General features: G+C 41.6%; 1 protein-coding gene across 1 annotated transcript in view; it reads left to right on the top strand.

Moving 5' to 3' along the window:
- The window catches only part of LOC110498829 (cadherin-related family member 1a), a 129611-nt gene that overhangs the window by 75569 nt on the left and 36989 nt on the right, over positions 1-17053 (top strand). Inside the window, exons 13-14 of the mRNA XM_090212039.1 lie at positions 5001-5165; positions 13982-14049. Of these exons, the coding sequence (XP_090068165.1) occupies positions 5001-5165; positions 13982-14049 (233 nt within the window). The remainder of the gene's footprint in view (positions 1-5000; positions 5166-13981; positions 14050-17053) is intronic.

Here is a 17053-nt window from a genome sequence, read left to right as displayed (position 1 = left end):
CTTGATTCCTGCTTAGAATCAAAAATGAAAGCAGGAAGCACCAATGACAAGATCAATAAAAAGTGGTCAGATGAAGCAGATGCTAAGCTACAGGACTGTTTTGCTAGCACAGACTGGAATATGTTCCGTGATTCCTCCAATGGCATTGAGGAGAACACCAGATCGGTCATTGGCTTCTTCAATAAGTGCACCGGTGATGTCTTCCCCACACTGACTCTACGTACTGTGGTATCCCAGGAGGTCTACCCCGGGGGATGTTAATAGAGGGGAGGTACGTGAGGCGACATTAGCTCCCTCTGCTGGGAATATGGGAGCTGGGCACCCCGACACTGACAGCTCTAAGTTGAGGTAATTAGAGGAAAGTGCCAACCAGCCGTGGAGGCCAAATAAAAGGAGCACGGTGGCACACCGCGGGAGAGAACAGGGAGAGACCGACACCAAGCCACAGTAGAGAAGACAGAACCATCCGCTTCTGTAATGACTTCCGGGGCCTGAACGAGGTCAGTAAATGTGATGCCTACCCCATGCTCCAGGTGGACGAACTGATCGACAACTTGGGGATGGCAAGATACAAGACACCTTGGACCTGAAGAAGGGGTACTGGCAGGTGCCACTGGCAGCGGCCTACCGGGAGAAGACTGCCTTCTCCACCCGGGGGGGCTATTCCACTACCGGATTCTGCCTTTCGGGCTCCATGGGGCAACAGCGACCTTTCAGCACCTCATGGACCGTGTCCTGTGGCCTCACAGTGAGTACGCCACTGCTTATCTGGATGACATAATTGTGCACAGTGACAGCTGGGAGTCACATCTTTGTAGATACCAGGCTGTGGTGGATGCACAAAGGGATGCAGTTCTGACCGAGAACACCCACAAGTGCAACCTGGGCTACGCCAAGGTAGAGTACCTGGGCTATCAGATCAGGAGGGGAAATGTGGAATCCCAAGAAAGAAAAAAACAATCGCTGCCATTAGGGGATGGCCGGTCCCCCGAACCAAGAAGCAGGGGAAGTCATTCCTGGGGTTAGCAGGGTACTACAGTAGATTTGTACATAACTTTGCTGCTATTGCTTCTCTCCTCACAGACTTAACAAAGGCACGACTACCCCAGATGGTGCGAAAAAATACTAAATTGTCGAGAAGGAATGCCTCGCCGTGAAGTGGGCACTGGACACCCTCAAGTATTACCTCCTCCGGAGGAAGTTCACCCTGATTACTGACCATGCCCCCTTGTCTGGATGGCAAGAGGTAAGGACACGAATGTCCGTGTCACCTGCTGGTTCCTGTCCTTACCACAGGTCGGGGGCCCAGCACGGCAATGCGGACACCCTATCCCGGAGGGATGCGAAGCTAGCCCTTAGCTCTGACTGGGAGGGAGGTATGCTAAGGGTAGGGGTGTGTGGTATCCCAGGAGGTCTACCCTGGGGGATGGTAATAGAGGGGAGGTACATGAGGCGACGTTGGCTCCCTCTGCTGGGAATATGGGAGCTGGGCACCACGACACAGACAGCTCTAAGTTGAGGTAAATAGAGGAAAGTGCCAAACAGCCGTGGAGGCCAAATAAAAGGAGCACGGTGGCATACCGCGAGAGGGAACGGAGAGAGACAGTAGAGAATAAGGACCGAGCTAAACCGAAGTGATTTTCTTTGTTATGTTTATTTTCTGTCTTAGTAAAGTTGTTTTTGCGGACTAAAACCTCCCTGTCTCTGTGTCAATTTCTGCACGCTCAACCCAACACCCTACGGTTTACCACAGTACATACCCCAACCAGAAGCGGGACTCTAAACAGAAAGCTTAGAAGAAATCCCACTATGCCCTCCGTATGCGCTCTGATGAACCATCAAACAGGCAAAGCATCAATACAGAACTAAGAACAAGTTGTACTACACCGGCTCCAACACTCGTCGGATGTGGCAGGGCCTGCAAACCATTACAGACTACAAAGGGAAGCACAGCCGCGAGCTGCCCAGTGACACAAGCCTACCGGACGAGCTAAACTAGACTTCTAAACTTCTATGCTCGCTTCGAGGCAAATAACAATGAAACATGCATTAGAGTACCAGCTGTGTCGGAAGACTGTGTGATCACCCTATCTGCAGCCAATGTGAGTAAGACCTTTAGGCAGGTCAACATTCACAAGGCCGCAGGGCCAGACAGAGTACCAGGACGTGTACTGCGAGCATGCGTTGACCAACTAGCAAGTGTCTTCACTGACATTTTCAAAAATCTCCCTGTCCGAGTATGTAATACCAGCATGTTTGAAGCAGACCACCATAATGCCTGTACCCAAGAACACTAAGGTATGTGTATATATAGACCTGTTCCGAAAGGCCCCAGAGTATGCAACACCACTAAGCAAAGGGCACCAACAAGCAAGAGGCACCATGAAGACCAAGGTACTCTCCAAACAGGTCAGGGACAAAGTTGTGGAGAAGTACAGATCAGTGTTGGGATATAAAAAATACAGTGCCTTGCGAAAGTATTTGGCCCCCTTGAACTTTGCGACCTTTTGCCACATTTCAGGCTTCAAACATAAAGATATAAAACTGTATTTTTTTGTGAAGAATCAACAACAAGTGGGACACAATCATGAAGTGGAATGACATTTATTGGATATTTCAAACTTTTTTAACGAATCAGAAACTGAAAAATTGGGCGTGCAGAATTATTCAGCCCCCTTAAGTTAATACTTTGTAGCGCCACCTTTTGCTGCGATTACAGCTGTAAGTCGCTTGGGGTATGTCTCTATCATTTTTGCACATCGAGAGACACATCGAGATAATTTTTTCCCATTCCTCCTTGCAAAACAGCTCGAGCTCAGTGAGGTTGGATGGAGAGCATTTGTGAACAGCAGTTTTCAGTTCTTTCCACAGATTCTCGATTGGATTCAGGTCTGGACTTTGACTTGGCCATTCTAACACCTGGATATGTTTATTTTTGAACCATTCCATTGTAGATTTTGCTTTATGTTTTGGATCATTGTCTTGTTGGAAGACAAATCTCCGTCCCAGTCTCAGGTCTTTTGCAGACTCCATCAGGTTTTCTTCCAGAATGGTCCTGTATTTGGCTCCATCCATCTCCCCATCAATTTTAACCATCTTCCCTGTCCCTGCTGAAGAAAAGCAGGCCCAAACCATGATGCTGCCACCACCATGTTTGACAGTGGGGATGGTGTGTTCAGCTGTGTTGCTTTTACGCCAAACATAACGTTTTGCGTTGTTGCCAAAAAGTTAAATTTTGGTTTCATCTGACCAGAGCACCTTCTTCCACATGTTTGGTGTGTCTCCCAGGTGGCTTGTGGCAAACTTTAAACTACACTTTTTATGGATATCTTTAAGAAATGGCTTTCTTCTTGCCACTCTTCCATAAAGGCCAGATTTGTGCAATATACGACTGATTGTTGTCCTATGGACAGAGTCTCCCACCTCAGCTGTAGATCTCTGCAGTTCATCCAGAGTGATCATGGGCCGCTTGGCTGCATCTCTGATCAGTCCTCTCCTTGTTTGAGCTGAAAGTTTAGAGGGACGGCCAGGTCTTGGTAGATTTGCAGTGGTCTGATACTCCTTCCATTTCAATATTATCGCTTGCACAGTGCTCCTTGGGATGTTTAAAGCTTGGGAAATATTTTTGTATCCAAATCCGGCTTTAAACTTCTTCACAACAGTATCTCGGACCTGCCTGGTGTGTTCCTTGTTCTTCATGATGCTCTCTGCGCTTTTGACGGACCTCTGAGACTATCACAGTGCAGGTGCATTTATACGGAGACTTGATTACACACAGGTGGATTGTATTTATCATCATTAGTCATTTAGGTCAACATTGGATCATTCAGAGATCCTCACTGAACTTCTGGAGAGAGTTTGCTGCACTGAAAGTAAAGGGGCTGAATAATTTTGCACGCCCAATTTTTCAGTTTTTGATTTGTTAAAAAAGTTTGAAATATCCAATAAATGTCGTTCCACTTCATGATTGTGTCCCACTTGTTGTTGATTCTTCACAAAAAAATACAGTTTTATATCTTTATGTTTGAAGCCTGAAATGTGGCAAAAGTTTGCAAAGTTCAAGGGGGCCGAATACTTTCACAAGGCACTGTATATTTTAAAAACAACATGAAGATTGATTATAAAAAACGTTTGACATGTTTCTGTGGACATTATGGGTATTATTTGCGTTGTTGTGACCGCTCTTTCCTGTGGATTTCTGAACATAACGCGACAAACAAACGTCGGTATTTTGGGTATAGAAATAATCTTTATGGAACAAATGGAACATTTTTTGTGTAACTGGGGGTCTCGTGAGTGTAAACATCCGAAGATCAAAGGGAAATTATTAATTTGATTGCTTTTCTGATTTTCGTGACCAAGCTTCCTGATGCTAAGTGTACATGATGTTATGCTATGCTATCGATAAACTTACACAAACACTTGGATTGCTTTTGCTGTAAGGCATAATTTCAAAATCTGAGACGACAGGTGGATTAACAAAAGGCTAAACTGTGTTTTGCAATATTGCACTTGTGATTTCATGAATATGAACATTTTTTTGTAATAGCGGTTTCTGACGAAAATGATCCCGCTAATGGGATGGGTAGCACCAAGAAGTTAATTTCAGCAGGCTAACACCAAAAGTGTTTTCTCATTTTTCTCTTTCAGAAATTGCTTTTTTTGTGGCCACACCTCCATAAAGCCCAGGTGTGTGGAGTGTACGGCTTAAATTGGTCCTATGGACAGATACTCCAATCTCCGCTGTGGAGCTTGGCGGCTCCTTCATTGTTCTTTGTTAATTTCATTTCACCAACTTGGACTATTTTGTGCTCGTCCATTACATGAAAATATAATTAAAATATAAATAATTTAATTTACAGGTTGTAATGCAGAAAAATAGGAAAAATGCCAAGGGGGATGAATACTTTTGCAAGTCACTTTTTGTATACCTCTTCATATGAAGTATGAATGAATAAGGGAATGCCAAACTTGTGTGACTAACAATTTTATTCTCACAGCTTCTTGCCGTGGAGATGGACACACCAGAAAGATTCAGCGCCACGGCAGACATCGTCATACATCTCCTCGACACCAACGACAATGCTCCCAAGTTCTCCTCCGTTTACTACATTGCCAGAATCCCGGAAAACTCTCCCGGCAACTCCAATGTTGTGTCTGTGACCGTAAGTCTTACCCCATTCCCATTCCATCCTACCTAAAAATACATCCCAAAGCCCATGCGCCATTCACTCGAGGCGGAGGCATGGAGATTTGTACAAAATTATGAATTGAGACATCTACTCTCTAAATATAGAGTTATTGGGTTAGAATCATATGTAAAAACATGTAGATAAAGCAAGGAAACTGCCATATGGCTCTAACTTTAATTTTGTTGTGTAATACAGTGCCTTGCAAAAGTATTAATCCCACTTGGCGTTTTTCCTATTTTGTTGCATTACATCCTGTAATTTAAATTGACTTTTATTTGGATTTCATGTAATTTACACAAAATAGTTCAAATTTGGTGAAGTGAAATTTTAAAATTAAATTTTAAAATTCAAATTCAAATTCAAAAAAATAAAAACTAGAAAAGTGGTGCGTCCATATGTATTCACCTACTTTGCTATGAAGCCCCTAAATAAGATCTGGTGCAACCAATTACATTCAGAAGTCACATAAATAGTTAAATGAAGTCCACCTGTGTGCAATATAAGTGTCACATGATCTGTCACATGATTTGAGTATATTTACACACACCTGTTCTGAAAGGCCCCAGAGTCTGCAACACCATTAAGCAAGGAGCACCACCAAGCAAGCGGCACCATGAAGACCAAGGAGCTCTTCAAACAGGTCAGGGATAAAGTTGTGAAGAAGTACAGGGTTGAGTTGTAAAGAAATATCCCAAACTTTGATCAACCTACAGAGCACCATTAAATATGGCACCACAATAAACCTGCCAAGAGAGGGCCGCCAACCAAAACTCACGGATCAGGTGAGGAGGGCATTAATCAGAGAGGCAACAAAGAGACCAAAGATTACCCTGAAGGAGCTGCAAAGCTCCACAGAGGAGATTGGAGTGTCTGTCCATAAAACCACTTTTAAGCCGTACACTCCACAGAGCTGGGCTTTACGGAAGTGTGGCCAGAAAAAAGCCATTGCTTAAAGAAAAAAAATAAGACTACATGTTTGGTATTCGCCAAAAGGCATGTGGGAGACTCCTCAATCATATGGGAAGAAGGTACTCTGGTCAGATGAGACTAAAATTGAGGTTTTTGGCCATCAAGGAAAACGTTATGTCTGGCACAAACCCAACACCTCTCATCACCCTGAGAACTTCATCCCCACAGTGAAGCATGGTGGTGGCAGCATCATGCTGTGGGGATGTTTTTAATCGGCAGGGACTGGGACACTGGTCAGAATTGATGGAATGATGGACGATGCTAAATACAGGGACATTCTTGAGGGAAACCTGTTCCAGTCTTCCAGAGATTTGAGACTGGGACGGAGGTTCTCCTTCCAGCAGGGCAATAACCCTAAGCATACTGCCAAAGCAACACTCAAGTGGTTTAAGGGGAAACATTTAAATGTCTCGGAATGGCCTAGTCAAAGCCCAGACCTCAATCCAATTGAGAATATGCGGTATGACTTAAAGATTGCTGTACACCAGCGGAACCCATCTATCTTGAAGGAGCTGGAGCAGTTTTGCTTTGAAGAATGAGCAAAAATCCCAGTGGCTAGATGTGCCATGCTTATAGAGACAATTGTAATTGCTGCAAAAGGTGGCTCTACAAAGTATTGACTTTGCGGGGGTGAATAGTTATGCACTCTCAAGTTTTCAGTTTTATTGTCTTATTTCTTGTTTGTTTCACATTAAAAAATATTTTGCATCTTCAATGTAGTAGGCATGTTGTGTAAATTAAATGATACAAGCCCCCCCAAAAAATTATATTTTAATTCCAGGTTGTAAGGCAACAAAATAGGAAAACTGCCAAGGGAGGTGAATACTTTCGCAAGCCATTGTACATTGTCCCAGATTTGTTTCTTATGCTCAGCAGCACATGCTGCTGCTGCAGTGGTCCAGAATTTTTCACTTTTTTAATAACCTTTTACAGCAGGGTCACACAGAGTGAATCAGGGTCACACAGAGTGATTCTTGGTAGTCTTAAACAAATCTACTTTGAAACAAAAGTATAGACCTCACACACCGTTATAATTTTTAAAATTTTAAGTTTCCGTCCCAATATTACACTATATATACATCACAAGATGACGGAAATATAACAAAACTGTTTGACTTAGAAACACCGGATTTTTGTCAGTAATTATTTTTCTTTATACACAGTAACGGAAAACTGTAAATTCTATTGTAATTTTTTGTATTGTCAGTAGTAAAGTACTCTGAAACATTCTATTGCGGCATATTGTAAATTATGGTGTGTTGTGTGAAAATTTTGTGGCCGGAGAAAGAATTGTTGTATTTTGAAAGCTATTGTAATTCCACCTCAAAAAGATTTTGACCACTAGTGGGTGCATGGTATTGTTGTTTCTGGCTCATTAACATATATTAGGGCATGCCTCGTAATAGGTCATATTTGTTTCACCCGTGAGTGAGAATGCTATACCAATTTAACCCGCATCTCGATATAATTAACTATTATTATGAAATGTTTAGGGGAGAGATTGGAGTGGTAGAAAGTCTTTAACCTTAAAATGGTTGAGCATTTGTCTATTTTACTCTGTAGTTGCTGTAAGTTCAGAGGCCTTTGCAATAATGCCTCTAGAAGTGCAAGTGATAAATATTAACATGCTGTCATGTTTGTAAACACCTTACCTAACAGCCAACCTGCTTACACCAATCCCTTGTAATTACAAGTAAAAAAAGTTACATAGAAATCGCCTTCAATCAACATATGTCATTCATTCATTCCTATTACAGTAGCATTTACTTTTTTTTTACAGTATAATAGCAAATACTGAATTTTACTTGCCACCAGCTGCCTGTAAGCTAAGGTCAAAATCATGGTAACCCCCTTTACAGCAAGGTTATTATAGTAAACTGAAACTAAAATAAAAACTAAAATTGCTAAAACAATTTAGTTAACTGAAATAAAAACAAAAAAACATTTTAAAAAATCTAACTATACCGAAACTATTACATTTTATGGCAAAACACACCAATAAACCCCATCAAATTATGTTTAGTTTTAGGTTTCTTTTCGTCTAAACTTTGGGGGAAAAATCGAATGACTTCCTTTATTTTTTTTAATGGGGGTTTCAAGCTGTTTTTTCGAGCTGCGGATTCTGGCAGGTAAATGCTGCCAGGAGATGCCATTGTTTCAAATAAGCCTAGCTTGTGCATCACTATCACTAGCTAACAGGGCAAAAATCCAAGGGCGAGCACAGAGCGTGATTGACTGTACCAAACTAGAACAGCCTTGTGAAGTTGCTGGAGCCATTCACAATTCAACTTCAAATTGACAACCAGTCGCTGTCTGATATGGTGCTGTGCCTTCTCAAACTTGAGGCACAATACTGTTGGAAAACAGTTGGCACAGGTCCTCCAGAAGCCACTGCTTGAGTGCTTCGCATGCATACTGAATCCTCTGACAGTCAACTTCACTTCAACCCCTGCAGCAACTTGCCTGATGGACTCAAGTGTGTTTCGCTCAACAGAGATGGAGACACTAATGAGGGAAACAAGAGTATTTTCTACTTCAGAAAATCAGAGAGTACAGCCGTTGAGCAGCAGGACCCCAGAAATATGCTCGCATGAAAAATTCAGCAAGCATCTCGACCACAGTGCTTCAGAAATATAGCTTTCTTCCATCGAAGATTGTGTCTTCGAGGGTCACCTGGCATTAAGTGCCCCGTGTGAGCTGTGGAAATACCTGGAAGAGGTAAAGGAAGGCATGTTTACAGTGTCAGCAGATCTGGCAGGCAAGGATGGCTGTTAATCCTAAACTGTGCCCTGTGGTGCTGAATCTGGCTTCTGCCCCTGCATCCCAAGTGTTCGTGGAGAAAATATTCTCTGTCTGTGGATAACTGTCATCAGGCCTGGAGAAACCGAACGACCACCTCTCTGGTACGCAGAGTCTTCTTGAAGATAAACCAAAAAAATCCTGTTTGATTGAAGAGAAACAAACACACAAGCTGGCTGGCTCAGATCCAATCCGTTCCAAGTTTATGGGTCTCGTACACAGATTTGCAGGTGTTTTCCAACAGTGCAGTAATAATCAATAATAATCCCAACATTTTTATAAAGAAACTAAGAAATATCAGAACGAGCACTGTCAGAGTCTGTAATATAAATAAATACACATAGTGCCTTCGGAATGTATTCTGACCCCTTGACTTTTTCCACATTGTTAATTGACAGCCTTAATCTAAAATTGATTAAATAAATACAAATCCTCAGCAATATACACACAATACCCCATAATGACAAAGCGAAAACATGATTATAGAAATGTTTTCAAATGTATAAAACATAAAAACAGATTCCTTATTTACATAAGTATTCAGACCCTTTGCTATGAACCTATATTGAACTCAGAGGCATCCTATTTCCATTGATCATACTTGGAGTCCACCTGTGGTAAATTCAATTGATTGGACATTATTTGGAAAGGCACACACCTGTCTATATAAGGTTGCACAGTTGACAGTGCATGTCAGAGCAAAAACCAAGCCATAGGTCAAAGGAATTGTCCATAGAGCTCCGAGACACCATTTAGTTGAGGCACAGATCTGGGGAAGGGTACCAAAAAATATCTGCAGCATTGAAGGTCCCCAAGAACACAATGGCCTCCACCAAGACTCTTCTTAGTGTCCGCCAGGCAAACTGAGCAATCGGAGAAGAAGGGCCTTGGTCAGGGAGGTTACCAAGAACCCAATGATCACTCTGACAGGGCTCCAGAGTTCTTCTGTGGAGATGGGAGAACCTTCCAGAAGGACAACCAACTCCGCAGCACTCCACCAATCAGGCCTTTGTGGTAGAGTGGCCAGATGCAAGCCACTCCTCAGTAAAAGGCAAATGACAACACGCTTGGAGTTTGCCAAAAGCCACCTAAGACTCTCAGATCATGAGAAACAAGATTCTCTGGTCTGATGTAACCAAGATTAAACTCTTGAGTCTGAATGCAAAGTGTCATGTCTGGAGGAAACCTGGCACCATCCCTATGGTGAAGCTTGGGAATGGCAGCATCATGCTTTGGGGATGTTTTTCAGTGGCAGGGACTGGGAGACTGGTCAGGATTGAGGGGAAGATGAAAAGAGCAAAGTACAGAGATCCTTGATGAAAACCTGCTCCAGAGTTCTAAGGACCACAGACTGGGGTGAAGGTTCACTTTCCAACAGCAAAATGACCCTAAGCACACAACCAAGACAACACAGGTGTGGCTTTGGGACAAATGTCTTTGAGTGGCCCAGCCAGAGCTCGAACTTGAACCCGATCGAACATCTCTGGAGAGACCTGAAAATAGCTGTGCAGCAACGCTCTGCATCCAACCTGACAGAGCTTGACAGGATCTGCAGAGAAGAATGGGTGAAACTCCCCAAATACAGGTGTGCCAAGCTTGTAGTGTCGATGCAAAAGGTGCTTCAACAAAGTACAGAGTAAAGGGCCAGAATACTTATGTAATGTGACATTTCAGATGTTGTTTTTTATAAATTAGCAAAAATGTTGCGTTGTCATGTGTTATTGTGTGTAGATTGATGAGGGGGAAAAAGCAATTTAATACATTTTAGAACAATGCTGTAACCTAACAGAATTTGGAAAAAGTCCAGGGATCTGCACAGTATATATATATCATGGTGTTTTATAGACAGTATGGAAAGTATATGAATAGAAAAGGTGTGTACTGCAGCAGTAGTTATATAGGATACACCATGACTAGAATACAAATACAAATATAAATTAAGTGAGTTAAACAGTATATAAACATGATTAAAATGACCGGTGTTCAAAGACTATGTCCATAGGGCAGCGGTCTCTAAGGTGCAGAGTAGAGTTCCCGGGTTGCAGCCGGCTAGTAACAGTGATTAAGTTTCAGGGAAGGGCACTGGGCAGAGATAGGATAGGGGTGACTGTTTAACAGTCTGATGGTCTGGAGAATTAAGCTGTTTATCTGACTCTCGGTCCCAGCTTTGGTGCATTTGTATTGTCTCCGCCTTCTACATGGAAGAGGAGTGATCAGGACATGGCTCAGGTCCTTGAAGATCTTGCCCTTCCTGTGACACCGGGAGCTAGAGATGTCCTGGAGGGCAGGGCGTGCAAGCAGGTGATGCGTTGGCCTGACCGCGCCACCCTCTGGAGAGCCCTGCAATTGCCCTAACAGGTCGTGATACAGCCTGACAGGATACTCTCAATTGTGCATCTGTAGAAGTTCATGAGGTTCTTACAGGCCAAGCCAAATTGCATCTGCCTCCTGTGTTTGAATAGGCACTGTTGCACCTTCTTCACCACACTGTCTGTGTGAAGGGATCATTTCAGGTCATCAGTGATGTGCACGCACATGAACTTGAAACTTTTTACCCTCTCCACTGCGGCCCCATCCTTGTGGATGGGAAGGTGCTCTCTCTGCCGTCCCCTCTAGTCCACGATCAGCTCCTTCATTTTGTTGACGGTGGGTGAGAGGTTATTTTCTTAGCACCACTCCGCCAGGGCTCTCACCTCTCTGTAGCTTGTCTCATCGTTGTTGGGAATCAGGCCTACCACTGTAGTGTCGTAAGCAAACTTGAGTTGGGGACGTACGTAGCCACACAATCATCGGTGAACAGGGAACAGAGGAGGGGGCTGAACACGCACCTCTGTGGAGCCTGAAAATGCTTTCTAGTCACCATCAATCCATGTTTCAGTTTCATTTTGTTTTATCCGTATTACACACACACCTGGTTTCTATTACATATCACGTTCCTTATTTACCCTCTGGCATACATTCCTGTTCTGTCCACGATTGTTTATGTCGTTAGTGGAGTTATGTGCTAGTGTTTTTGTATATTCCTATTTGGAATTTTGCTTGATATTTTGAGTAAACTCCGTTATATTACTCAATACTTGTGTTCTGCGCCTGACTCCGCTATAACTCTGCACCCAATCGCTGACACTCAGTGGTGCGCAGGTCAGCTGTTTGTTTACCCGCACCCAATTGCTAATAGACCATCCGCAACCACCCGACTATATTTGATAAAGGGAAAATCTGAGACCCGCACACGACCCTAACCCTTGATATAGAACATGCTTTCTTGGGCCTTATTTAGATGTGTTTCTGCTTATAATTTTGGTAAACAATTTTTTGGTCAACTTGATACATGCAGCTTCTCTTCTGTCATATGTTTCCCTAGAAGACTAATGAAACCCTTACTCAACAATAATGTAATACATTTATAGAATGAATTCTTCAATCTAGTTGGCAGTCAGTAAAGTTCTCTGTCATCTCTGATTCTTTTGCAGAGCAAAGATGTTTAGCGACCGGTGAGAAAATGCAAAAAAAATCAACAAAAAGATTTTATATGCAAAATTTCCAAACATCAGTTTGACCTGTTGTCAGGAAATAGATAGCTGTGAAAACAACCAAGGTGTTTCTGATAAGATTTCAGTTGGCTTGGATGTATATTTAATGCGGTTGAAATACTATCAGCTTTTATTACACTGATAAAGATAGAACCTCTACAGATGGTAACTACTGCGCATTCACATTGTCTGAAGATACTGAAAGAAAGAAATCATACACAATTTTGCCTACATTTAGTGTATAATTTTACTTCAATAAATGCTTAATTCTGCAGGAGAATATGAAAGCTATGTGAAAGTTTATAGACCTACAGTCCGTGTCCAGATTTCAGTTTACATTTATCCCGTCTGAACAGTAGGCCACGGTTCCCTTTGACGTGCCTGAAGTCCCAATCTTGTGATTGACAAATTTGTTTAGCACCTCACAATCATCAGACATAACACAGCCAGCACTGCTATCATCCTCTTTTACCACTTCCCCAAATCTTCCTTCTCTTTAATTTCAAGCTTTTCTTTTATTGAATTAAACTCCGTCCTTTTTGCCTCCATGGATCAACTAACCTTTTTCTGGAACATTTTCCGATTGGCGTGTAGGCTATTTGGCACGCATACAGTTAGGCATGGCAAAAAAAATTATAGGCCTACAACACATATTGTCAATGGCTCCTAGCTTCCCATGCAGAGGCTACTTTCTGTCCCTAACACTGAAACTAAATAGAAATGTTTTTATGCAACACTAAACTAAATTAAAAACAACTAAATCACCTCGGAAAACAAACTGAAACTAAATAGAATTCTAAAAAAGAATAGAAATAAAAAACAAATATAAAATTCCAAAACTATAATACCCTTGCTTCACAGTGTGTGACGGTTTTCTTTAGGTGAAGGAGAGTCGGACCAAAATGCAGCGTTGTGATGATTCATGTTTGTTTAATAAAGGAAAAACTATACATGAATAAACTACAAAATAATGAAATGTGAAAACCTAACCAGTCCTATCTGGTGCAAACACAGAGACAGGAACAATCACCCACAAAACCCAACACCAAACAGGCTACCTAAATATGGTTCCCAATCAGAGACAATGACTAACACTTGTCTCTGATTGAGAACCATATCAGGCCAAACATAGAAATAGACAAACCAGACACACAACATAGAATGCCCACCCAGCTCACGTCCTGACCAACACTAAAACAAGGAAAACACACACGAACGATGGTCAGAACGTGACAGAGTGTAGGTGACCTCATGTTATTATCTACCTTGATTAGGGGATTTAGAAGTCAATACTGTTTCTACTCATTCCTTTCAGGATATGGAATTGAAAGAAACAAATTGAGAAATCATTATAGAAACTCAGAGGGAATATTTATTTTAATTCAATGCTAATTGTTTTAATCTGTCAAGAAACGTTGGTGTCTAATCAAATAGATGTCTTGTTTTGTGTTCTTTGTCTCTCTCTCTGTCTCTCTCTCACACACTTAGGCAACAGATCCAGATTCAGGCTTTTGGGGAGAAGTCAAGTACTCAATCTACGGCTCAGGGGCTGACTTGTGAGTAGTCTCTCTCTCTCTCATATATTATCTATATATATATCTGTGGAGTGATTGTCAATAAAGAGCCAGGGATTCAGTAGATATACTAGTTGTTGAGGATCCAGCTGACCAGAATAAACCCCTTACATGACATTATTACTGGGCGATGTAAACTATTTATCAATACGGAGAAGAATACGCCCAGGCTCACCACACAAAAACAGCACTTGTCTGGTATGAAAATGACAACAAAGTAGAGGGTTATTTTATTATAGGAATAACTAAGATTTTGTCAAAAGAGTGTTAATAAATAGATAAATAAATACAAATAAATTAGGACTTGTGGTTATGCTGAACCAATGATGATGAAACAAATAATGTATGTAAGGTAGCTCAAATGAACTTGAACTAAAAGTAATGGTTCATTTTGAGGCCAACTCAAATTCAACCAGTATGTTAAACAATAAGGTGCTGGCAGAGATGCTCTCTATGAGTGAGCACTAAAGTGGGGTAAAGTAGATATCGCACTGTAAGCTGTGGATAATTGCAGTGGCATTACATTTCCATTATTCTCTTTTTATAGTTGAACATACCTCCTTTATTGTGCATTCACATAAGCTTAATTGCCTTTCTTAGGATGTGCTTGTATTTTCATTCTGCTCTCTTTTATTAGATTTCAAACAGAGCCCAGTGTAAAACAAATGGCAAAATACTCAGAAGTAATACATATTTCAAATACATGTAACAGAAATACTGCCCATCTCTGGTTGCAGGTGAATGAACGTGGTCATCTCTGTCCTAAGCTTTGTAAATACCTGTAACATTTTGAACCTTTTACCCCTACTTAATACAAGAATCGCCATAGGCCAATGGGCATTGACATTTGTTTTGTAAATTAATCGCCCCTCCCCAAAAAAGCAATGTCCTGCTCCTTCCCTGACTTTTCCTAAATGTTTGTCAGAATTTGTGCTCATTTGTCAGAATTTTGAAATCACAAACCCATTTAGAGCCTTTTTACGTGCTTTTTTTCCACACTTTTGTTTTCTTCACAATTTTCACACTTTTTCACACTACATTCCAAACCGTGCCCGTCAAGACAATGTGCTGTAGGACGTTGGTACCCAGCCAGGCTCCAAGACAATGTGCTGTAGGATGTTGGTACCCATGCAGGCTCCAAGACAATGTGCTGTTGGATGTAAGGGAATACCCCCCTGAAATGGACAAAAATGAATAGGGACTTATTGGCACCGTACAAAACATATACACGATGTACAATATCACTCAAATGGACGTTGTTTCATTAAAAACCTATTGCAAATGCCATATGGAAAATAATTTTGCATGCCCAATTTTTCCGTTTTTGATTTGTTAAAAAAGTTTGAAATATCCAATAAATGTCATTCCACTTCATGATTGTGTCCCACTTGTTGTTGATTCTTCACAAAAAAATACAGTTTTATATCTTTATGTTTGAAGCCTGAAATGCGGCAAAAGGTCGCAAAGTTCAAGGGGGCCGAATACTTTTGCAAGGCACTGTATATAACGTCCAAAATGACCACCGTGCCCGGGTGGAGGGTGCTCCCTACCCAACTGTAGACCCCTTGCAACCCCTAAAGGCATAAAAAAAAAACATTTTAAAAATGTGCTCCTGGTAGCCCATTCCAATTACCAGGCGCACGGCTGTGCATTTGCAACATGTTTCAATGGGCATTTACTATCACAAATTTGACATGCTCAAAAATCCTGCAGAAATGCAAAATTGACTGGCCCGTTGAACTCGGCACGGGCGGGCAGTGATAGTGGTTCCTCTCCATTGCTCGTTGTGTTGATTTCATCATGTCCATTTGGTAATGTTTTTTCACTGTTGAATCTTATTGTAAAAGTACTGTCCATTTGCAATATGTTTCAATGGGCATTTACTATCACGAATTTGACATGCTCAAAAATACTACAGAAACACAAACTTGACAAGCCAGATGAACTCGAGATGGCCGGAATTTGATTCTGGTTCCTCTCCATCGCTCGTTGAAGTTGATTTCAGAATGTCAATTTGGTGATGGTCTATCACTGTTTAAACATCTTGCAAATGGACAAAGTCAGCCAGCAAGTCACCATCCATCAGTCAATTAGATATCGTTCTTACACCAAACTGAAACAAACTGACACCACACCCACTTTTTCCAACTCGTTTAGAAGCCAACTATCACATATTTCGGAGCAGGCCCAAAATTCACAGCACCTTCTGTTTAACCTGTAGTGACGCCCAGTCCGTGAACGGGACCGTTATCATCATCTTACACTAATTAGCATAACGCAACAGACATGAATCTTCCTAGAAAATATTCCTATTCATGAAAATCACAAGTGAAATATATTGGAACACAGCTTAGCCTTTTGTTATTCACCCTGTAATCTCAGATTTTCAAAATATGCTTTACAGCCAAAGCTAGAAAGGCAGTTGTGTAAGTTTATCATAGCCTAGCATAGCATTATGCCTTGCTAGCAGCAGGCAAACTTGTTACGGAAATCAGAAAAGCAATCAAATTAAATCGTTTACCTTCCATGAACTTCGGATGTTTTTACTCTCGAGACTCCCAGGTAGGCAGCCAAAGTTCATTTTTTCGGTAAATATTATTTTTGTAGGCGAAATAGCTCCGTTTGTTCTTCACGTTTGGCTGAGAAATCGCCCGGAAATTGCGGTCACCACAACGCCGAAAAATATTCCAAATTAGCTTCATAATATCGACAGAAACATGGCAAACGTTGTTTAGAATCCATCCTCAAGGTGTTTTTCTAATATCTAATTGATAATATATCAGTCGGGACAATTCGTTTTTCACTCTGACCGATTTGAGTAATGGCTACCTCTGTATTTTATGCGAGAATCTCTCTCGGATCCACTATGTGACCACTTACGCAATGTGGCTGCCTACGGGTATTCTTCAACAGAAATGCGTAAAACTACGTCACAATGCTGTAGACACCTTGGGGAACACATAGAAAGCGTAAGCTCGTTGATGGT

The sequence above is a fragment of the Oncorhynchus mykiss genome, chromosome 20, assembly GCF_057628025.1.
Source record: "Oncorhynchus mykiss isolate SJ-2025 chromosome 20, ASM5762802v1, whole genome shotgun sequence".
NCBI classification, from domain to species: domain Eukaryota; kingdom Metazoa; phylum Chordata; class Actinopteri; order Salmoniformes; family Salmonidae; genus Oncorhynchus; species Oncorhynchus mykiss.
This window is presented reverse-complemented; position numbering and strand designations above follow the sequence as displayed.